The sequence below is a fragment of the Vanacampus margaritifer genome, chromosome 10, assembly GCF_051991255.1.
Source record: "Vanacampus margaritifer isolate UIUO_Vmar chromosome 10, RoL_Vmar_1.0, whole genome shotgun sequence".
Classification (NCBI taxonomy): Eukaryota; Metazoa; Chordata; class Actinopteri; order Syngnathiformes; family Syngnathidae; genus Vanacampus; species Vanacampus margaritifer.
The window spans coordinates 14,193,229-14,218,185 of NC_135441.1; the positions used below are offsets into that span (position 1 = coordinate 14,193,229).

A 24,957-nucleotide genomic window follows, 5' to 3' on the forward strand; every position below is an offset into this window, starting at 1 on the left:
TCTTAGCTATATTGCATTATATGGGCAAATCATCGTAAGACAAATCTCAAATTCAGATGTCTCATAGAGGAGGTGGAATTCTGCACCTACAGTAGTTTTGTGATAGGCTGAGTGTCTGAATCTAGTTTGGAGGTGATTTCAAAAGACAAATTGAATTATATGGCCAATTGAAATGCTAGGTTACAGTACATCACATGATCTTTGGCAAAAAAAAATTACATTTGTGGTTACGAAGTTAAATTACAACCTGCCACCAATGTACAGTACTGGTATGTTGTGTGCTGTATTGTATTATTTTTCCTTTAGTTTTTCTATTTTATTTCTTTAACTTTAAGTTCATAATGAATTGGGCTCTTTGCCAGCAGCCTCCCAAATAGACATTTTCTTCATTTTCTCAGCTACTTCCTAGCAAAAATTGGAGTGATAAATTTCAGGGTCACATTTTTGGGAGTTGTTTTAAGTGTAATGTCAACATTTTCAGAGTTAAATGGTGTTCGGAGTAGGCGTTTTACAGCGTTTATCCCCTATTGTTATTGAATATCTCTGCATTAATTTTTTTTTTAACTAAGTTTAGTATGGACTGATATCAACACTTGAAGTGCTAAATTTAACCCTGTGGGGTGTTGAATTAAAGCTGCCGCCAGCCCGTTTTGTTGATGATTGAAAATGACAGGCTGATGGAATGCCCTCCTTTGTCAGTCGTTTCTAAAATAGTGGTCACAAAGTAATGATGGAAGCGATGATTACAGTTAGGTTCGGCTTGAAGAAGTGACGATGACAGAAGGTTGCCTAAGGTGCTGACGAATGATGGAACAGCAAAATGTTGTAAATTGCGTTTACATGCATTAGATTTTTGGTGACACATTTGGAGGGTCCAATAAAATGTTGACCCATTGCAAGACCCATAAAACATGGCTTGGATTCTGTGTGGAACGGTTTGGAGCAGAAATTGTTGTCATCTATTTCTCCATCCATCTATTTGTGTTTTTACAGTCTTAAAGTCATGTTGATAACATGTGGAGATGTATTGTTTTAAACATCAGAGCGCAAACTAGATCAGCACTATTATTTTCAAAGTGACATTGCTGATCTAACATCACTTTTAGCTTTAGATCATTCTAAAAATGGAGAAAAAACAAGGACATCTTTAGTGATCCCAGATCAGCGCACCTCCTATGAGAGCAGTTTTGATGAGCAGTGTTCCAGATTAGATTAGAGGCCCTCCACTGATGATCGTAATCCATCATCTTGTAAACAGCGGAAATCTATGACAATGTAGTTGCACTAACTCTGTCATAAACCCTTAGCTCTCCTGTGTTCTGATTTTCATAACTACAAACACAATGAAGAACAAATGTAAGCTTGTGGGGCAGCGTGTTTCATAAAATTTAAAGGAATTTGATTTGTGACTGTGACAGAGATTGAAAATATGCTGAAAGGCTCTCTTTTTTTTTTTTTCTATTTCCTGCCTGCTTTTTGTTTCTCACACACTTACCTTTTGCAAAACATGTGCAGCACTTCCATTTCATCAACCAAGATTCAAGATAAAACATGTACAAATCTGGATATTTTGCCAAATGTTTCGCCACTTTGGAAAAGAGACAATGTCTTTGAACTTGTTTTTTTCCCTCCTCCTCGGTGCAAACTGCTGTACGTCTTCTCAATGGGCACAAGGGAATGAGTTGATCAGGGTAGGAGCACAAATCTTTTTGTTTTTGCCACATGTCATGTTTCTGTCAGGTGTGGCATCTCATCAAGCTGAAATAATGAGGCCACATTCCATGTTTAGTGACAGAACGCTTTATATTTTGATGAGTTTTATGATGTTGTTTTTTCCAGATTGTGTTTGTGTGATCCAATTACAAGCCCTTGGTGGTGTTTACATTTATAAACACATGCAAAAATACCATTTTAACCTAGATCCTTATTTTTCAAAGACCGATCATAAAGAAAGGAATTTTAAATAAAAATATAAAATGTGTATGAGAATCCGCAAAGTTTGAATTGAGGAAACAGGACTTGTTCTTGTTTGTTGAAGTTGGTTCACCTTTAATGCAAAAGGATTTCTTCAGTTGTAAATTTTTAGGTGTGAGGTTACTCTATTTATGCCTCAGTCCTCTGGGAGTGGTCAGCAAAATGAACTATATATGTATTCAAGAACAATAAATTGAACAAACCAAATTAGAATAAAAAGCACAATTATTTAATTAAATCATATTTTTGTTGCGGACCATAAAAGGATATCAGTGTAGCTGGAATTAGTTTAAACATTTATACTTTTGTTCTTGTAATTGTTAATACCGGTTAGTTTTAAAAAAAAAAGTATAATTCATTTAACTCCATATTACCGTAGCACTGGTGTGAGTTATTATCGGGGCGGGGTATCTATGGTGAATTTCGGTAGTGTCCCGAATTTTTTCTGTACCAGCACAAGAGGTAATTGCACATCCATTACAGTAGATGGCTATGATGCGCTCATTGTCAGAGAGCGCAAGCAGCATTAGCTCTTCAGCAGAAGTGTACTTACAACAATTTTAGTGACAAATGCTACTATTTTTAGTCGCTGTGAAAAGTCAGTTTGGGTGCAAAATATTTTCTTCTTCCTTGGGGTGGGGGGGTTGGATGGTGGCTTGACAAAAATATTGAGGAGCGCTAGTCCAGTATCACATTGAAGCAAACTTTTAGATTGGTTGCCCAAGCAAAATAAAGTTGTTAAAGGTGAACTTTTTTTTTATTTGTATGTGTCACTTCATATTTAAACACTGTTTGATTTGAATCATGTCCTTTTAGTTGTGTGTACATAAAGCTCAAACCTAATTAACTCTCTATACACCATGATGAGGCGATGAGAGGTGAATGTCGATAAGCGCAGTTGGGGAGAGTTCTGGAACGTGCCCTGCTAACGTGCAAATCTAAATAATTGACATTATACGTGCTGTGCAGAATGAATAATCAGATAATAAATAACACCTCCAGATCATAGCTTTGGGTGTCTCATTAGAAGGCAAGCTGCGCAGCTCTATGCGTTGGAATGAAAGTCAAGTGAGGCAATTGCAATAATTACAGCAGCAAGGAGTAGTGTGTGCTTTGGGGAAAGGTGGGGGCTTTACAGAAGGTAATAGGGAGGGAGGCTCTGGCTGTCTACAGGTGCCTCTGATTAACGGTAATTTGGTCGGCCCTCCCTTTTCTCATAGCGTCTTTCTGACGCTGTAGCTGCCCTATGTAATGAGTTCCACAGCCATGGTGATGATGCCCCACAGGACAGTGCCTACAGAGCTGTAATGAGCACTCCAGTGTACCAATCCAAGGCCCCCCCACTGAGACCCCCTCCTCACTTCTGCAGCAAACCTTCCATACCGACCCTCTACTTCAACATGGGTGAAATCCTCCCCTCTAGGTTAAGTATGACGTCCGAGCGCGTGCAAGCAGCAAGGGAACCGCAACCCTCCTCCACCTCCCCAAGCTGTGTGTCACTCACTTAACGTGGGTGCGCAAAGTGAAGGCAAAAGCAGATTAAGTTGCAGCACAGATAGCAGGGCAGCGATGTGGCACGCAAAGAGCAGAATGGAGTGGCGGGTGAAGAGGGAAGAGCTGAAATGGCCGGGGATGGAAAATAGTAAATGATTGGTTGAGAGAGTGGATGGAGAATCGAGGTAACTGACAGATGGAGCGAGTGCAAAAGAAGGAGCAAAAGACAAATTGTACCCTGGGTAGGTGGGCAGAGAGGAGTATGCACGTCCACAGAGGGTTATGAAGAAAACCGGGTAATGAGAGGTGGGAGAAAGTCCGAATCTAAGGTGAGGAGAGGAAAAGAGGATAAGAAAGGAAAATCATTTGCTAAAATGTCATCCCTCTTTCAGTGCCAGGGGTTCAGGAAACTGTGCTGCTACTTTTACGATCTTAAACAAGTAGGAGGTGGGTGAGAGAATTACCCCTGAACAGGGAGCAGCGAGGTTTTGAACCACCTCATGCTGCGAGAAACTCCACAGACACGCTGTTTTTTTTTAAGAAGTAAAAGAAAGAAACTGCAACATTTTTAGATAAAAGAACGCACAGAAGCCTCACATGCATCGTATGTGTTTTTAATCACAATTCGATTTGCATAACAATGAACGAGGCCGCATGCTGACAGCAAGATGACAGTCGTGAACATTCTGCAAGTGGATTATTCATCATTAATTACGGCCATGAACGGTTGTCAATGTTAAGCCACGATTCAATGTGCGCACACTCATTGTTGTTTGTGCCATTTTGAATACTGTTTGTGAACGCTTGCGTGGTATGGCAGGCTTTTCTGAAGTCCGGGAATAAAGAAGACCTTTCATGTGTGCTGATTTTATTCTCCAGTCAGCAGCATCTGTTGCGGCCTTACACTTTCCTTGCATTTCCAGCTTGTATCTCATGTTGGTTAAAATGGTGTTCTTCTCTAATAGCAGGTAGTAATACATATTTGTTTTTTTCCAGAAATGGAGACAAGTGTGCCAATAACGTACAATGATACACAATAGATACAACACAATGGGAAACAATACTGCTACATCTGTATCAGAGAAGATTAGCATAGTGGGTAGAGTTGGCCACTGTGTCTAATTTTAATTGCCATGTCTTTAAATAACTCCCTATGGCTCTTTTTATCGAATAGAAAGTCTGCTGGGCCCCAAAAAAATCTTTCTTAGAAAATGGTTTCATGTGGGAATAAGGATTACGTTATTATTGTTATTATTGTCTTGTGAGGGATTAGGGATTTGTCTTAAACGATGAGTGGAGGAGCCCTGCAGAATGCAAGTCGCATCATTGTGGCATTGTCTACTAATTTGTACTGACATGAAGTCAATAAGAAAAAAAACAAGCAACTATTGGGTTGATTTTGACAATGAATATCATTCATAGCTTTCCTTGTAGAGACACTTTAATAGTCATTTAATAATATATGCTATGGTGGCCTTATTATATTAACAACACATGCTTTGCACTTGTATGTTAAGGTAATCCACTACAAATGTTCTATAACAACTTCTAAGATAAAAATTCTGATTAAGAGTGTCAATGTGGTATTATTTTAACTAACCAGCCGTTTCAATGCAGAGTTCCTCTAATGCCAGTCATTTTAGATCAATTTCACTGATCTTTCAAGACAAAACTGTGTCTCTAACTTTTTCTGTTCTAATGGTTTGTTTCACACTAGAGCTGTCAAACGGTTCGATTTTTTATCAGATTAATCACATCTTAGAATTTTGATTAATCACGATTAATCGCTTAACAAAAAAGGCTTTTTTATCATAATTTTTCCCCACCAAATTTGAAGAGCACCAGGTTATGTGTTAATTATTTTGACATTTGATGTTATGACGACGACTTCAACATTTTTTGATCCACTGCACACGCTCATCTTCTAATCAGTTGATTACTTGCATAATTTAAAATGGAAAAATGACCCCAATTTTTTTAGATGAACAAATATTCTAAAAGTGATACGCAAACATTTATTAAATCTTTACTTTAATGCACGTAATTATGTTTATTGCTTAAACACAACCTGTGCTACCTTAAATTTAGCAATCCGCTGTCACGGTAAAGGATAATCTATGGTCAAAATTAATAGTTTAATTAATCACATTTTTTTGTGATTAATTAATCAGTTAACACTTTAACTTTGACAGCACTAATTCACACACAAAAATATATGTTTTTCTGATGAAAAAGTGGAGACAACAAGCTTTTTGTCAAACAGAAAAGAGACTTTGATGATATTATTGCTTGGTTTAGAGACATCTCCATCTACAATAGAACAAACATACTAGACATATACATGCTCTATTTGAGTGTGAGGTGCCTAAAATTGTCCGATGTTGGCGTTTTTCTCCCTCAAAATTGACATAACAATCTGAAAACATACATGACAAATATATTCAGCAGCGACATGTCTGTGACAATGAGTTAATGCATTTTTGTGAATTTTGATTAGATGTTCAGCAGTCTTCATCTTAATGCAAAGGACACATCCATATAAGGTTATATTATTGCAACTTCATTCTTGTAACATGACTTTATTCATGTAATTTTTGTTGTGTGGCTAGAATGATTTTTCATCATGTAGATCAGCACTAAATCTGAAACTTTAATACTACGTGTTTCAATAAGGTAACCATTACACGAAAAAAAAAAACTGTTGAAAAAGTACAATTAACACCTCTTTTACAGTGGGACAATTTATATTCCAATTGGATCTCATTAGATTGTGCCGTCGTACCTAATAAACTGTCTAGTGAGTTTATATTCGAGATAAGATGTGTGTTATGTGTCCAATGGCACAGAGTAAACAGAGCAGACAACATGACAGCTCACAGCCGCAACTGACCTTTGGGTTCTGATCCCATCATGTGTTTCACTGTGTTGGCTCTGATAAAGCCTTACCGCTCCTTTGTTCTGATCCATAAAGCCTTTCCCAAAGATGCTGGTAATGCTGGGTGAGAATCAAATATCCCAGCCGTTCCATGGTCACAACCTCTGCCTCCGTCAATGACAGCTCTATTAGTTGTTTACAAGGCCTTGCACGCGCTTTGTTTGACAGCCTACCACTGCATTCAGGCATGTACAGCATGGTGCTTTGAAACATGTAGATGTCCATCAGATACGTGTTGGAACACTGTCATTTTAAAAGATTTGCTGGTGATTTCACTCATTTTCATAACAGCCGAGATTTTATTATATTAGTGTATGCAGTTATTGGCAAGGCAGCCTTTGGGTTCGCAACAACTTATTGATCATGCCTACAAGTAGGAAATTACTCCAGTAATTTTTTACAAGCCTTAAAACAACTTGTACATGCCATATTCTCTGTATATTGAGAATGTACAAAAAAACATGTTTATTTTGAATTAAATGAAAGTATTATGTAATGTGTGATGTTGGCATTGTTGGGAGTGTTTTTGTTGACAGACTAGCATAGCTTCATCTATCATAAGTATATTGCAGACTTGTACAAAAGATCTGCAAGTAAATTACCCTTTAATCAAATTAGACAAACTAAAGTAAGAAAACAATGTAAAAGCATGTTTCCGTTGAACTTCTAAAATACTGAGTGCGTGTATAATGGGTTATAACGTCTTACAATATAATACAATCCAATAACACTTTATTACTATGACACGCTGGGGAAATTCAGCGAAAATTTAATTCTTGTGTGTAAAAGGAGCACACAAGTTGAACAAAAACACACTATCAAAAATATCTATGTACGGTGGTGACTTGAGATATGAGTGCCATGAATTATGAGCTTTTCAAGATATGAGCCACCGTTTGACTCTTCTTCTTTTTTTTGCTTTGACTTGCGAGTGCAAGACTCAAGACACAAGTGCTGTACGGTGGCAGGGAAGTCAACTACAATAAACAGCATTTCGGCAAATAGTGAACAATTAATTGAAAATGAGGCCTCAAGCTGTTTGATCCCACTCCCAATTAATTTGGTTGTAAACTATACGTGAAACAAAGTGAATGACACTTTGTGTATTTTGAATAGCCAAACAACCGCCCCAAAGAAAGCTAGCTAGCTGAACGCTAATGCTAATTACAATATATGATGTTTTAACCCTTTAAGCAATGAACTGAACACAAATTGTTCAGCAACATTATGTAAACAGACAATCTAACAGTAATCACAGTCATAGATTATTTATCCTCTGGCTAATTTTAGTACTGTACTGATGAGTAAAGAGAATATTTGAGATGTTACAATGAAACCACTTCTATGCAAGACACAACCTTCTGCAATATGATTCACTGCTGCAAAGAGGCAATGACTACCCAGAACTCAAGTTGTATTCATAATAGCATGTTAATTATAGCCATGTTTAGGACAGTATTCAACATATTTGTATGACCCCAGCCTAGCTTAAATGCATTGTTTTACTTGTGATGAGCATTGGCATTCATAATGCCCTCTTCATTACCCTATTACATTGGGCCTCAGCAACTGACAACTCCTGCTTGGCCCAACAAAATAAATAAATAAATAACCTCTTCGGAGGTTTGACACAACCAATGGGATTATTTATGCATGCCAAGCAACCCTTTCTGCCTCTCTCGGGAAAATATTTAAATTACTAAAACCCCATTCCGCCCACTCGTCCAGTTCATGTGTGGCTGAAACTCCCCCGACTAGGGGGTTTGGTGGAAGCCTCCCTGCTTGCTCTTGGTGTGAAACACATGGCTGGCACAAGCAGCGCCATAGGGAGGCTGAAGCACAGCTGGTTTGATTGGGCTTTGGCCTTAATCGTCCATGTCTCTGCCATCAGTGCTCAAGGAGCAGTCACACATGTTAACCAGGCCCATACAAGGGAAACTGATTGGACCTTTCCATATTAATTTCCAATCAAACCCTAACTTACACACAGGCAGATAAAAGGTTGTTGCTGCTTGTTGAGATGGGTATAGTCGAATAAAAGGTTTGGTTTAATCATTCAAAAAGCCACTTAACAGTTTGCGAGTACAAACACAGGCGCAAACTTGATTGTGCACACGAATGGATGTGGAAGCTGACCATTGTGCCTGCCAAATGCACCGAATTGCAGCACACTGCATTTGTGTTTTCATATGATGAATTTAGCATATGCAATGTGATTTATCCAATCTTATACCAATTGCTGTGGATGATTTTGCATCTTTACACAGTGCGTCTGAAAGGACGGCTTAAACCACGCCATAGAACAATGTAAACATTTTTCAAAAACTACCAAAAAATATTGCAAAATGTCGTCTATTCAGAAATGACATTTTGGAGCTTCTGATTGATCAAAGGACTGACTTGGAGCCTGTCACAACATTTTCAACTCGTCTGGGTCATTTTACAGCACTGTGACAACTAAAACTGGCCGCAGGGTGTGCTGTCTCAACTTTTAAACGCAATGTTGTGTCAGTTGCTGGTTTCCCCAAAATTGTGGAATCGATAGATTTATTTTCTGTAACTCAGTAATATGCCTGTTTGTCTTCTGTTTACACTTCCAATTCCATCACTTAAATTTTTTTATTTTTATTATTTTTTAAATTTTTTTTATCAGAGCTGCTATGAGTTGGCAGCCCCTGTTAGTGCAGCACTGTTAAATTGTTCCTTTATTTTTATTGCCCCTCCCCCCTTTGATTACCATTTAGTATTGTTATTATGCTCTTCTTACTTTGTTGCGCTATTATAGCATTTTAGCCATGATATTTATTGTCAGAAATATTGGAAATAGTAGACTTTTTTTCAGCATTAGTTTTTGTGCTCATCTACCCTTGCGAGAAGGCACACCGCTACAAATAGGGACCCAGCGTCCCCTCGGCCTGCCTCACCTACTTGACATGAATTTATACCTCGCGTTGTGCCTTGGCATTTCCTGGTTCTCACTGATGCCTGTCACCGGCTCGTCTGAGGGACTGCAGGCTCTTCGCCTTTCTCAGTGCGGTGTGAACCTTGGGTGGAAAAAGTGTGTTCATTTTAAGCTTGTGGCGCTCATCTAAATGCACTATGGCAAAAAGCACCCGCACTTCCTAAAGCGCCAAACCCTCATTTTAAATCCACGGTGTCCACCACTTTTACGCATGTTGCCAACAGCGCATGCAATCTGTTAAAGTTAACATGATAAATAGTACTTGGTAAATTAGGTAACATGCAAGTTAACAAAAGCTTTTTGGGGATCTTAGTGAAATCTAAAATCACATGCAACACACAATGTGTTAGCATGAACACTCAATTTAGCACCAGCTATTTGGGTTCTCACTGTAGGCCACTAAATCAGGCCCTTCATTGTCAGGCAATCAAAAGAGGTCTTTTTCAAGTGGGTTGATTGTTGGGTCTAGCATGGTTGTTGCCAGACCTTAAGCACTTAGCAATGAATGTGAAATTGCATTAAACATGCATGCCGTATTTTAATCCTCAACATGGTTGTAAAAGGTGGAGGAAAAAAGCAACGGTGTCTGGAAGGTTGATTTTGAGCACCTCTACAGGGAGCAGAGTACACAGCTCATCAAAACAGAACAGTTTCTCTGTAAATTGTCAAACACTAGATGATTAGCATGCATTTAGCAATTTCACTTTTGGAATCAAAACACAAGCCACACGTTGATACTACATGGAATATACTGAAGTGCAGATAATTTGCTCATGCATACAGTAACATAATTTGTCAAAATAACATTTGGCCTGGCTATGAGAGACAGTCAATAACAACATGGATCTAATCTACTTTTGAATACACTTAATGCTCTATTCAACCAGCCAGAGCGAAAACAGCAGTAGTAAATTGGTTGACTGTTGCTAATAAGCTTAACAGTAAAATGGCTCCCAAGCCTTTGAATGAGAGCATTACTTGTTTAAAACAGGAATAATGATGAGATGTGTTTTATGGCCTTGTGCTCCTGATAGGGATGTCTGCAGGACCAAAGTATTGACCGGCATTTATTGACTTGTATAGCAGATCTACAAAGTGCAAAAAGCTCATTTCAAATACAGTCATGTGTCAACAACAACACATAAATGCTGACACATAAGAACATGTTATACACACTTTTATTGACATTTTTTTGTGGGGCTGGGGTAGATTAATGGCAAATTCATTTATTTCAACAGTAAAGGATAATTTGATATATGAGTGTTTTTAATTATGAGCATGACCACAGAACGAAGCACCAAGCTGTATGGCCTCCCACAATGACATCAATTTGACTCTACATAAATTCAGGAGAACCTCTTCTGTGAACTCTGTGTGGGTTTATTTCTCTCAAGGGGACCTCATTACAGTCTTGACCTGGCTCAGAAAAGAGACTTTGCAATGCATGCAATGCACAAGCTTAAAACAAGCATCCCAAGACAGTAGATGAACTGCTTTCTGTGTCGAATTGAAAAAGTCTGCATTGCCAGTTGTCGCCTGCCATGTAGGCGTTCATCGGCCGGCATAAGTGCCTGCCGGTTGTCTCGGGGTGGCTCGCGTAACACTTGGCCTGCTCCCTCGCCACTGCCTGGATCAGAGAGGCCCACTGCTATCATCCAGGCACTGGCAGCAGCGCGGCGGAGCTTAGAGCGACAAATTGGTCCGAGGGAGTGAGTGACGAGAGCAGGCCAAGAAATATACTTTGAAGAGAGAAATGCATTCCGGCTTGTGACAAACATGGCACATTATATGGTCAAGTGTACAAGTGTGTTTCCCGCCATGTGGTTTGAGCCGCATCCCAAAGACACTTAAACGAAGCGAGACACTTTCATCAAGACAAAGCCGAGTATTTATCTTGGAAAGTCACCCAGAATTATTAATGGATTAGCGAGATTTTCGGTTTGTAGTCTCGTTTCTTGTGTTCTCAATATGGTGAGCTAGAAAAAAACAAAACTATTTGTTGAATTTTCTTCTGAAAGAAGACATTGACCTTTCACTTTTACAAAAGTTTTAAATAGTAAATAAATAAATAAATACATTTACAACTAGTGCCATTGTTCCTAAGTAGGCCAGCTTAATATATCCAGTGTACCACAAGGTGAACTTGTATTTTATAAGCAAACCCCAATTTCAATGAAGTTGGGACATTGTGTAAAACATGAATAAAAAGTAGAGATGGGTGAGTACCGATACCAGGTATCAGTATTGGGCGATACAAGCCCTTGTTTTAAGGTATTGGACCCTTCTGAGCATTTTACAATCAGGGACTAAAAACTAGAAATGAAAAAAAATAAAATTGCCATTAATTTCATGCAATTTTAAGGGAAAAAATATTGACATATATAAGTCTTTCTTTAGAAAATTATCTTTATCTCGTTTCTGTTTTTTGTGGAGTAATTTTATGTATCAAAGGTACTAGTGGTATTATACTTTCGGTATCGGTGACTACTTAAGAGTGGTACTGGTATCGATCTGAAAAAAAGTGGTATCCAACACCCCTAGTAAAAACAGGAAACAATTATTTACAAGTTATTTTCGATCTATGTTCAAATTAATACACTACATACACAATATATTTAATCATCAAAGTGATCAACTTTACTGTTTTATTTTAAAAGTTCTCTCATTTTGAATTTGATGCCTGCTAGATGTTCCAAAAAAAATGGGACAGGGGCAAACAAAAGATTGGGTAAATTGAGGAGTGGTGGAACAAAAAAAAACACACACAATTTGAACCTTAACTGGTAATTAAAATAAGGTGGTTGTCATGATTGTAGGAGCATCGCCAAACATCATACCATGCTATAATCCCATTGATTAACTTGTCACAAACAAATTATATTCAAATACTGTAATTTGACTTTAACAACATCGGAAGGTGCAGTAAAGCAACTGAAACAAAATGGATGTAATTTTGATTGTTTTTGTACTTTTACAGTACATTGTGTATAGACAAAAAAAAGAGCCAAAATTCATTTGGAGACTATTCCCCATTCCACAAACATTGAGAATATTGAACACCCCTATGCTATTCAATTCCCCAGTTTTTCCCTGACAAACAAACCCCGCTTATTAAAAAAAAAAAACTTGTAACAGATGCTTACAAAAACAATATTAAACTTCCTTGACATATTTCAGATTATGAAGCCACATGGTATTGAATCCTATTCTTGTTAATCCACTGCAATATTGCACTTGTCAAAACAATCCATGGCAGCAGAAGCTCTTGAGAATTAAAGTGAAGAGAGGGAGAAAAAAAGACCAAACTAAATCTCCAGTTCATGCTGACTGGTGATCCTCTGGCAGGTGTGTGATGTTTTGTTGGAGAAGAATTAGGCATCAATCCCTTTATGAGAAAAAAAAATCATACTTTATACATATAGTGAGCCCAAAAAAAACATATTATTCCCAAACCCAGAATATATACTGTAAAATCCCGCGAATAACACAATTTTTGGAGGGCAAGAAAGAAAAAAGATGCCAAATCATTGTTAAGGCGATTACCAGTACCTAGTTAGGAAAATATATTTAATATATATAGAATAATTAATTTATAGTGCATAAACAGAACTCAATATGCTTCATATACTGCAATTACAAGTACAACAATTAAAATGTGTTACAGAGTTAAAAAGATTTACAAGCAAAGAAAAGAAAAAATAGCTTACTAAAATTACAAATTTAAAATTTCGAAAACACAATTTTAAAACTACTCTGAAAGATCGTAAACATAGGCATGAGAAAAGATGTATTCATTCATATTTTCCACTCTCATTATAAAGAATACCAGCAAATCGGGTTACAGAGAAAACGAAACAAAATGGCTTTTTAAGGGTTATTCTGAGGGGGCGTATTATACACAGTTACGTGTTATTCTACTAAAAACATACGGAAATTGCACATAACTACTAATTTTGTGTGGTTCGCATTGTTTTTAAAAAAGTTTTCAAAAAAGCTTAACAGCCTCATAAGTTGCATAAATTGCATTGTTTTTCCAGAGGGTTGTTGGCATGTTGGTCAAAGGCAAGCTCCCGTGTGACTCCAGAACTCCCTCTCATGTAAATTAGACCCTCTTCCCCTGCCAAAGCAATCATCGCATCGCACTAGTGCAGCGCGAGGTCTCCCAACAAGCCACACTCAAAGCACACTCACTCGCAACACACTGGATCTTACCCTCACAGATCTCTTCTCTCCGCAAACTCCACATCCATACCAGTCGGTTTCACTAAAATTTAGTTTGAAGTGGTGGAGCATTCTACTAAGTGTCTGTGCTATAAGCGCAGCTTCCCACAGGCAGCGGTTTTGTGAACCGCCGTCGTCGTGTATGCATATGCACGGTGCTGTGCTGCGCTCACATACAAGATAAACATGCCAGGCAGAGAGGAAGATGGAAGGCAGTCTGCTTACGTCTTGTCAGCCTGTCTTTATGCTGTCCTTGTGTTCTTTAGCTTGACTGACGTGGTCTATCAATAACATGTCAGGTCGACAGTATGAAGGCCTTGTAGGTTTTTACCCATTAAAATGATATTCAATCATTTTTGATGGGCTTTTTCGGCCTGTAAGCAGGCATTATAATGATCCAAGGTTCCGGTGCCATTCACATTGAAATTTTGAGCTGCTTGAAGCCACATCAAAATAATTGTTTTGATACGTCTCATTTTGGTCCTGGCGGTGACATTAATTGGGGGTGATAGTACACTGAGGATAAAAAAGAGTTTTTTTTTGTTTGTTTTTGAGGGACGGTTTGCGCCACAGATCTGCTGGCTCGCTATTATAGGATTTCAGTCTGGGCATCGTGGAAAAGGCATTGCTTTGCGGTACAAGTGTTGCGCATATTGCGTGTCCGTTTGATTGCATGTCCAAAGCGAGTAGCTAAATATTAATGCAGGGATTGAAACCCTGCAAAATAGCCCCGGGCTCAGCATTTTCTAATGAACAGCAGCAGGGTGCCATGGGGGGCAGGGGGAAGGAGTTTAGTCGAGAAAATCAGTCGGGGGGTTCAGACATCCAAAGCCTAGTTGTTGTTGTTTTCAAAGGCAACAATTCTACGCTACATTTATGTACATCCCAATACTCAAATAGTGAGGCTATCTCAAACCAATTGACTCAACATGAAAGAAAAACATTCACGCATGTGTAGGAATATAACCATTGAACAACTTATATATGATTTACATGGCATGGATTTACCTCTGATAAGCAAAATATTGTCTGAAATAAGTCTGATCTTTTTCATCACTATAGTACATGCTTTTTACTTGTTACATTCTGCACTGTCAAGAGCTCCTCTCCCCCTGGATTTAGTTCTATGTGCCAAAAAAAAAAGAGAAAAATCACATGATCAAGGGCATTTGATAATCCTTGAACTACATTGCCCTTTTAAGCCCAGCGAGGGTGCATTTCATTGGGAAGGGAGGACTGTATAGCAGGCAGCAAGTCAGGCACTATACACTACTTACTGTATATAGCTGCTGCAAATGACTGAATGTAGCCTGGAATATTTTAGTGATGACAACAGTATATAAGGCTTCCCTGTGTGTGGATGCTGGAAGTTGAGTTGATGGAGCTCGAAACACAAAATGTGTCTCAAGTCCCTGTCCACTCAGCACTGAATAGACTTCTTGTTTATTTTTGTGGGGCTTGTTGGGGAGGTTGGCATGTTGAATGTGACCGGACTACTATTTATACTCGGGCTAATCTTGCATGTCGATCCAATATGTGTTTCATTATGGTAAAACTGATAAATATATAATATATTTTCAGCTGAAACGATTCTTGTAAAAACTGCAATATTTCCAAGAAATCGGACAAAAATGATCCTGTTTCATACATCTTCCCATTTCCCCAGCTGCTATTCCAGCGCTCATCCAATTACCAATAAATAAATATATAAACAAATAAATAAACTTTAGCACTCTGAAAAGACAAAAACATCAATATGTGGTGTAATCGGAGAGTCTTTACAGCCAAGCATTGTCAAACCAATTTCGGTGTAAAATGTTCTAGTGAAAATATGTCTCTCTGTCCCCCTTTTATGTTCTCTTTATTCGAGTGCTAAAATGATTAACTCAATAGTTTTGATTTATAGCTTGCTTTGTAAGCATTGTTTGCTCACAAATGTGCATAGCAGTAAAAATGAAAATGCATAGATAAGTAATAAGATGTTGGGCTAATGTGTGTTGAAATGCAGTCATAGATTTCGATGAGTCTCCTTGCAGTGTGTGAACTGAATTAGTGATAATCAGGACTGTTTGGGGAGCTCATTTTTATTTGTAAATATTTCATCTTCTGTAATATTTGCACTCTTAGATTAAAATGGCTGCTGAAGATCCAATACCCACTCTTTGTTTACTTTTAATCCTGATTTTTAAATAAATCTCATAAAGCAATGTGTAATGTAAATTCAATGTGAATTAAAAGCACACAATTTAAGGTTTGACAGAATTGATGGAGGCAATAATTCATGTTTCTGACTTTTTTTTTCTGGTCCATCATATGCAAGTTGGTGTGTTGGAGTTAACCAGGTTAGTTAAGAGATTCAAATGCAGCTCTTGTGTAGGCTATCTGTTTTAAAAGACAGGTTAGGAAAGATGAGTTTCGATATTTGGACTAACTCAATGGGTTGTTAAAATCTTAATTTCACATTTAGCCACTTAGGCTAGTCCAAAAGCGTTTGTTAAACAACACAGGTTTTGCCAGTTTGTAGAGCAGTAAGAAAATGTTGATCCCATGTATACAGTCAAATGCTAAAGAAGCTAAGCTAAAATTATATGAGATGTATCTAAACCTTAACTCTTTGACTGCCAAAAACGTTAAATAACGTTTCGTAAAATCCTATGGAGGAGTACCAAAGACGTTAAAAGACGTTTTTTTTTTTCAAAACAGGTGAAACTAACCATTTTCTATTGTTGATTACTCAAAAACGGAATAAGGTAGAAACAAACTTTTTTTTTTCTGATGGAAGATGAGAGTCCAATCTTGTTTTGGCAGTATGTGTGTTTCCATAGTCCAAACACATAATTTTCTATGGACCTTGAAAGATCAGTCAAAATGCTTAAAATCGGCTGGCACCCACGACATCCCTTTTCTGAAAACGTCTGGCAGTCAAAGAGCTAATAAAACCCTCCACTTGCTGTATAATGTCAGTTCATGTCAAACATTGATTGATTTCGTGCGCAGCAATGTTTGTACAACCTTGATAAAAAAAAAACTTTGAAAAGTAATATTGCCACTGGTGTTATTGCTTAAAAAAACAAGGCACATATACACAATGTTCTTTAATACAAGCCACCACTAATTATTTTTGTTGATTTTTAAGGTATGATTTGAACAGTGTTGCTTTTTGCTCTGTTCATTGTTTCTCTGTGGTCACGTTACCCTGTTAGCAGTTCATTAAAAAAGGTGACAAGGCTAATGAGATGGAAAATCTTTCTTCTCTGCAGGGTTAGCTGCTCCACTCAGACTTCTTTTGTGCCCATCTAATGTTCATGTCGGCTGGCAAAGAGCTTTTGTAGAGCTGGAACATTAGGATCATGGTGTTTTGCACGCAGGTGGGTGGTCCAGGTGATAGTGACACGGGGAAAAGTCATTTGGCTTGCTGCAAAAGATTTTGCTCTTGCAGCTCAGGTCCATCAGTAAGCTACACAGAATTTTTAGGGGTTGGTTTGGAATGAAGGGCATTGGTGGAAATCGCTCTGTCTAGATGAATGTATGTATATGTGTGTTTGTGTGCACTCAAACAAAGCAACCGTTTCTTGCATCTGTCCCCCAAGACAATAACTCATGTTTATTTGTCACATCAATTAGACGGTATCATGGTTACATAGCCTACTCAATTTGCAGGGAAAATTTTGTCGGCTAAATTCATTGTCCCAGCTAGGCCCATGTATTCATTTATATTTCATGAATGTGGTGTTTATGCTGCAGGAAAAGCCTGGCTGTTTTTTTTTTCTCTCTCAATCCTCACTTGGTTAGGTCGACCAGCGAGGTGTTTTCCTTCCCTACATTTAAATATAGATGTTAAGAGTCGAAAGTTGAGTGTCACATCTGTCCTGGTGATACCGTACGGGGCGCCATTAAACGTGCCCCAGCTGCATGTTTGGATATGAGGGCATAATTGAAAGCACCTGCTTAGAAAACAACAGGGTCTTCCCAGGACACGGCTCACAGCTCCTTGGTGGGCTCCCAAAGATCTTCCGCTTGGCTATCACTTTCCTGTTGGCTTCTCCTCATACATTTGCGCGTTTTATCTTTCACTAAGGTCAGCTCAAGACACCTCACTGTTTCCATTTTTTTTTTCACCATGAAACTGTGAGTATGCAAATAATTTGAATCTTTGCATAATCACAAGCAGTGGGACCATCTGTTGTTGGCTTGTTGACATACCTCGTGTCTGCTTGTTAATGGGGTTTTCTTGTATGCAGGAAATGTACTTGTATATTAACAATGTGATAATCATTTAACCTAAAAAGGATTCCAGCAAATAGACATATGTTTTGGGGAATCTTACTGCAAAGAAGGGTTTGTTAATCTTTGTAGAGGGACGGAAATAATGGTTTAGACTAGAAAGCAAAACAAAACCATCATCCCTGCTCTCGTGACGTCGGATAGATATGAACATGATGAAGATTTAATATGACGCTCAACAAAAGCTCCCGGTCTTGGATTAGTGGTCAGATGGCACATACTTGTTTATTCAGTTGCTGAAACCCACTGAAATATTTTCCAAAGTGCTCCTAAAGAAAGAAAATAAGCTGCAACTTCTATCAATGAGGATTTACAAGAGATGACCTCCAATGAAACATGCCCCTGATAATGTGTTTTTCTTGTAGAATGCGATCCAGACTCCAGAGAAGTCTTTTAACTCTCCACCACCCATGTGTCCTCATAAGGTAAGATCCGCCTTGGAATTCAGAAAAAAAAAAACTCTATCAGGCTTGGAAACATGTTTGGTGATGAAGTTGGCATTCAACATGGACCCAAATGTCTCAGTATTAGAATAATAATAACGGAATGATTTTAACAGATCACATTATAATAGTAAATTGTATATACACGTAAAGTATAATAATCTGATCAGGCCTGAAGATTATTGACATAAATAAAAAAAATATACAGGAAAATTGTATTCAAAATGTAAGAACCTGTTTATGTTAAAGGGTCTCTCTATATCATGCAAAATCAAAAAATGTTTTTCTTTGTTTTAGCTTTAAGCCGTGTTAATATTTTTAATTCCTCACCAAAAACACCGCCAAAGTGTGTTTTCCTCCATTCACCCATCTCTTAATTCAATTCCTGCTCTCTAAGCACCAGCTCCGCCCAATCCAAGAAAATGATTGGGTCCTCAATCTTATGTGTAAGAATGAGTGAGCAACCAACGTACCGCCCCGGCAGACTAAACACACGCCCACTTTCTCCGAGGAATGTCATATTTCTTGGCATCATCATTTGTATATACTGCTAGTCTCATAATCAGTGCTCAGCGTCTTTCTGAGCAATACTAGTTCAAAATAGGCCAAAATGCAAATGCTAAGGGTATAAGCTATGGAGCCACAACACTGACAGTAAGATTTGGTATTGAAAAAAAAATGTCATTAAGGAAAAAGCTGCATTGACATTGAGACAAGTATTTTTAAGATTTTTTTTTCACTCTCTTTTTTTCCCCGAGTGTCACAGATTTTCAGCGTCAACTCTCTGGTTTTCAGTTTCAGTTCTCTTTTTTTCAGTTTCAACTTATTGGCAGTGTTTTAAAGTGAGTAAAGACCTCTGGATCGGGGTTAGGGGCGGGGCTTTGAGCGCAAGAAGGCCCTTCCAGCTTTTAGGAGAGGAGAGAGTCGGCTAAAGGAAATACCGAATTCTCTGTGGAAGATAGTCAGAGACTCATGGATACAAGTTCACCAGGAACTCCTAAACCGCCTGAAAATTTGTGTTTTTTTCTACAAATAACCTTGTGGCGTTAAAACCACCATGTTTGAAATTACTTTAATCATAATGTCATGCTAATTTAGCAAACGAGCTAATGTGCTAAGTTTACTACAGAAACATTAACACTGACAGTATGTTTCTGCAGTAAACCACTTGCACTTTTGAGTCAAAAGCAAATTATATTTTTTTTATTTATCTTTGTATCGAAAAAATATCGAACCGTGATTTTTGTGTATTGTTGCACCCCTAGTATATATATATATATATATATATATATATATATATATATATATATATGTATATATATATGTATATATATTACATACATATATACATATAAATAGAGAGTCCTCGCACGCAACCTACGTCATTTTGACTTTACAGCGCCCGTGCCTCATCTGTAGCACCTTCTTTTTCGTCAATTTCCCACAGTAATCACACCTTTTTATTATATTATATATTTAAGTTATGTTGTTACCTCCAGCAACGTTAGTCCATCAGCCGGTCAGTTCGGCATCAGGCGCATCACATTTCCGTGTTTAAGCTTTAATTAGCTCCTCTTTGCCGTCCGTCAGCAATGAATGTCCGTGTGGAAACAAGAAATATTTGTTGCGGCGTTTTCTGGGTTGCGCAAATATGTTTTTTCAAAATTACTGTACAAAATATTTTGACTTTAACGGGGAAATCCGACTTCAGTCGAAATTCTGCGTTACATCGCCACCGTAGGAACGGAACTCTGCCGTAACTTGAGGATTCCCCGTGTGTGTGTGTGTGTGTGTGTGTGTATATATATATATATATATATATATATATATATATATATATACTTTTTTTAATCTATAAAATTGCCAGCACAATTGGGACTTTTTTTACATGGCACATAAAAAGCATTTGGCAACGGTAAGGGTTTTGCCCTTGAAAACTGCTGTACTTGTTTAAGTAAAGTAGGTCATCAAAAACTTTCTTATGCTCTAATGTGTTTCCCGTTGGTTGGCTGTAGCAACTTGTGTATATTTATTCAATGTTAATTATACCAATTCATGCAGAGTTATCACCACACGCTAATGACGTCAAGTCTTTCGAAGTAACTTTCCACTTCTGCTTCTGTGCCATTCCCCAATGTGATAAAGTGTTATGCAGTGAAATTCACACAATCTCAGTTCACTTAGCCGCGGATGTGTCATAATTGACTGTGTCCATTTTTTCGCGTGGATGAGTGGCGGTGGCCGCACAGTGAGGAACGAACGACCTCAATAAAAAAGCTCAATGGCGGGAACCTGTCTAGCAGCCTATCATCAACTGCACAAAGATGTGTGCCTTTCTGTATAGCTAATGTACAGCTCGCTGTCGAGAAATGACTTTGACAAGTGCGGACGGTGGGAGGACAGTAAATACGAATAAAATACAACACACTTCCTTCATTTTTGTCATGGGGAAATCACAAGAAGAGGCTATCAAGTTGTGATCAGAAGGCAACATGTCCTTCACGCAAGGATGGAACAATTCTTCATTAGGTTATTACCGTAGGCATTCAGGGCAATATTACATTCGTCCTGTCTCATATAGTGTGATGCTCCTTTTCCTTAACTCTGTTCTGTTTCTGTGCATCAATTTGCTTATGTCTGGTTTTGTGGATGGGGTTCTTTGCATTTTAGCTGTTAGCAGCAGAACATAATCTCCCTCTCGTCAGCTCCCATTAGTCTTCATGATCTGCGCCGACCCAAAATGTGCCGCCATTGCAATGGGCCAGCTGGGGTAATTTAGTACGTCAGTCAACTCTGGAGCCCGTTAAGTGAGCGAGCAAATGACTGGATATGATTCATATGAACAAGAATATTCACATTTATAATGGTTGTCTGAATGGAATATCCTCTGTCTTTTTGCACATCTCCTCATCTGAATTGTGTGCACCACCAACCCACACCGTCCCACCCCCAACCCTCCGCCCTCTCCTCAAGATAGTGTAATGACGAGAGGGCTTTTAAACGTGCTGCTCTGTGATTATATTAAGAGAGTGGGAGATGGGGAAGGAGAGGGGAGGAAGGAGATCGGGTATATATAATTGCTTCTTGACACATTGGCCAAATTTTGCAGTGCCAGGATCTGAGCAAAGATGATTAACGGCTGTCCGAGTGGGTGGGCACCGCGGGTCGTTTGGGTCCTTTGGTTTCCATAGCGACCTTAGTCTAAAGGCCATATACTGTATAGTAAAAGTCCCAAAGGCCCACATATTGTTAAACTGCAATTATACTCAAATGGAATGCATTGTCTACCCACTGCTAACTCTCTCATTCACCCACCAAGCAACTTGCCGCCTTCATTTTGTTCCCTCCCCATTCCTGCTCCTTTTATTTTCTCTGCTAGTTTTCTTAAATGGTCTCCTCTAGCTGGCAAGACGATTAAGAGTGAAAATCTTGGATTCTGTGAATAATTGATGAGTGGGCTCACCTCAGAGCATCATTACAGTACGGCAGTCCGGGTAAGGGGTGAGGCTAAGATCATAATTCTGACACCAGGCTTAAGGCGGTAGAAAATTGTGTCAGTTTTTCACAAGGCTGCAGCATGAAGAAGTGTTTCTCATTAAACCACAAGTAGTGCACAATAATGAGCGCATACATGGATTTTATCCCGCTGCATATTAACAGCAGTGTCATACACATGTCACACTGGGAACTTCTAAAATATAAAACAAACAGGAAATATGCAAGTAGTAAATAGTGGTGTTTTTATGTTACCCTGTGCGGCTAATTAATGTGTTTGTGCTATTGTTGAATGCATGCACACATGAGTGCACACATACATGCATGCTCCGTGCTTACAATATTATACAGTTAGGTGACAGATGGAGAGGGCAACGGATGGGGGTGGGGTTCAAGTACTGTACCTCAGATAGTATGAGGCCTGACTGCTACTCATTTTGTGCCAGCTCAGAAATACTGAAGACAAATTACAGCTGTGCATCAAGATGTCCTTTCACCAATGTGTTTGCCCCACAAAACAAACTCCGCCCCTGTAACAAATCATCCAACAATAGGAAAGTTGAGTAATGAGCAAGGTCCACTCCCCCCTCCCCTTCATGGGCATTCATCCTGGGAAGCTAGCGTGTAGCATGTTAATAAGAATGCTTAAAAAAACAGCATGCAGCAGCATTTTAAGTCGAGAAATGGCCACTGAATAAGCACACCGTAATGATGATTCATTCTGCATAATAAAATAAAATCCCCCTGGCATCCAAAGAAGAGGGTCGTCATACAGCAATTAAGTTTATATTATTAAAGGCATCAAGCTGCAGATGCGTGGCAAGGGAGGCATCACAAGCGTGCATCTTCTCAACATGTCTCGAATAGGACATGACAATTAATGTAAGGTTGTCGTGAAAGATAGCAGGCGTAAAAGCTTATTGGTGGTCATAGTCAAAGAAATAAGTTTGTTACTGGGTAAAAAAAAAAAAAAAAGACAAGCTGAAAGGTCATATGTGGCCTCTGGGAGTGCGATGTGGCGTCTGTCACTACCAACAACCACATGTCTGGATGAAATGGGAAAACGTATGCGGCGCAACCAGCCTGCCGTGTAATAAAGGCAGTCAGCCACTGTCACTGTCACATTAACAGGCCACTCTGGTCTCTTTCTTTATAAAAAGACCATTTAACTTACCGGCTTCAAGGTACAGTATATGGCAATTTTAAAAAGTCCTGATTTGAGCTGTTGTTGTGTTTTACTTCCTGCTAGTTATACACCCACAAAGTTCTGCTGGATGTACCCCGCCTCTCGTACTAACACAGCTTCCCCGCCACTTTAATGAGAAAAGGCACTATACAGTAGATCAGTGGTTCCCAACCACCGGGCCGCGGACCGGTCCCAGGCCCTGAATCACTTTGGACTGGGCTGCGGCGGGTCGCACAGTTGAAAGAATAAAAAATAATAATAATACTGTACTTCCGGTTAATTGGATAGCCGAGGCTTAAAAATATTTTATGTGACCGGATTCCCTTATGACCACTGTACCTGTCATGATTAAGATCTTTGACTATGTCTTGTGAATTATTTTTTTTAACTGTATCTACATATGATCAATTAAATAGAATTAACTCTTTGACTGCCAGACGTTTTCAAAAACGGGTTTTCCCCAGTGCCAGCCGAATTAAGCATTTTGACTGATCTTTCAAGGTCCACAGAAAATGTTGTGTTTGGACTATGGAAACACACATACTACCAAATGAAAGATTGGACTCTCATCTTTCATCAGAAAAAAAAGTTTGTTTCTACCTTATTCCGTTTTTCAGTAATCAACAATAGAAAATGGTTAGTTTCACCTCTGTTTTGAAACGAACGCCTTTTAACGTCTTTGGCACACCTCCATATGATTTTACTAAACGTTATTTAACGTTTTTGGCAGTCAAAGAGTTAATACTTTCTATGGTATACATTATGGTTAATCTATCGCCTTGATGCTCTCTAATGTGCAGTCGCTCGCTTGCGCCATGTTTTCCCGCTCGCAATGCATTAGGGTCTATATTAACCTGTTGCGTGACCATCGACGTTCACTTCTTTTCAAAGCGGATTGTGGGTAATTTAAAGTGCTCTACTTTTTTTTTCAACATTTGGACACCCCTACAAAATACCATGACCCCTTAGTAGAACACCATATAGTGTTCTCATTCAGACACAGCCTTGGCTTGTTGGGAACAGGAACTACTTGTGTGTGGGGCGGCCATCTTACTTTGCCACTCACTAAATGAGCCTAACTTGAATACAATTTCTTTCTCGGTATTTTCACGTTGTTTTTTTGTCTCTGTGGCGAAAATGCCACAGTGTGAATGTTGTATAAATCCGTGCGTCTGCCGTGCAACCCAACAAAAATGAAAAAACAGAGATAAACAAAAATGTTGAACCACACTTTTGGAGCGAGGAGGAAAATGAATGCTTTATCAGTGTGGTAAGTGACACAAATGCGGCATATGTTTTATTGACACTAGAAAGTAAGAAGCGTAAATGACGTCTATTTGCGTCATGACATTGTCCGTGTGTCACTGTATTTCAATTTCTAATTATTCAATGTATACGGGAGTAAGTATGCCCACTCACACATGTAAAGGAGTTATTCCAAATGTCCAAATATTGACCCCATGTAAATGTATCACACACATAATTCCTCTCCCACAATTTCCACAACAAGTGCTAATGGCATCAAAAATTCAGGAGAAAGTGACAAAGGAATATTTAATGTGTTTCCGTCTCTGTCATGTCTGTTATATATCTATATTGGACCATGACTTGTACCAATCAATGATATTTCATTAGAAACCAAATTCTTCTTTTCGTATGGTGAAATCCAATCTCCATGGTGACACAACAAATCGGATATTGTGGCAGTTGCATAGGGGGGAAAGAACAGCAACAAACAACTTGTATTGCAAACCAAATAATTCCCTTCTTACAGAAAGAACAAATATCTTGCAACATGCCATTAGAAGTCTCTTAAAATAGGAATCAAGCACAGTTCAGCATTTAGTTTCCCAGATCTCCTGCTCTGGACTTGCTCCCTCTCTCCTGATGGCTGCCTATTCCTTGCACATGCCACACAATATCTCCCCTCTATATCCCCCTAAACCAATCAGGGATTTGAAGA

At 38.7% G+C, this 24,957-nt stretch overlaps 1 protein-coding gene across 1 annotated transcript in view; it reads left to right on the plus strand.

Moving 5' to 3' along the window:
• The window catches only part of pcdh11 (protocadherin 11), a 152,766-nt gene that overhangs the window by 49,719 nt on the left and 78,090 nt on the right, over window positions 1–24,957 (plus strand). The window contains exon 4 of the mRNA XM_077578078.1: window positions 18,236–18,295. Coding sequence (XP_077434204.1) covers window positions 18,236–18,295 — 60 coding nt within the window. The remainder of the gene's footprint in view (window positions 1–18,235; window positions 18,296–24,957) is intronic.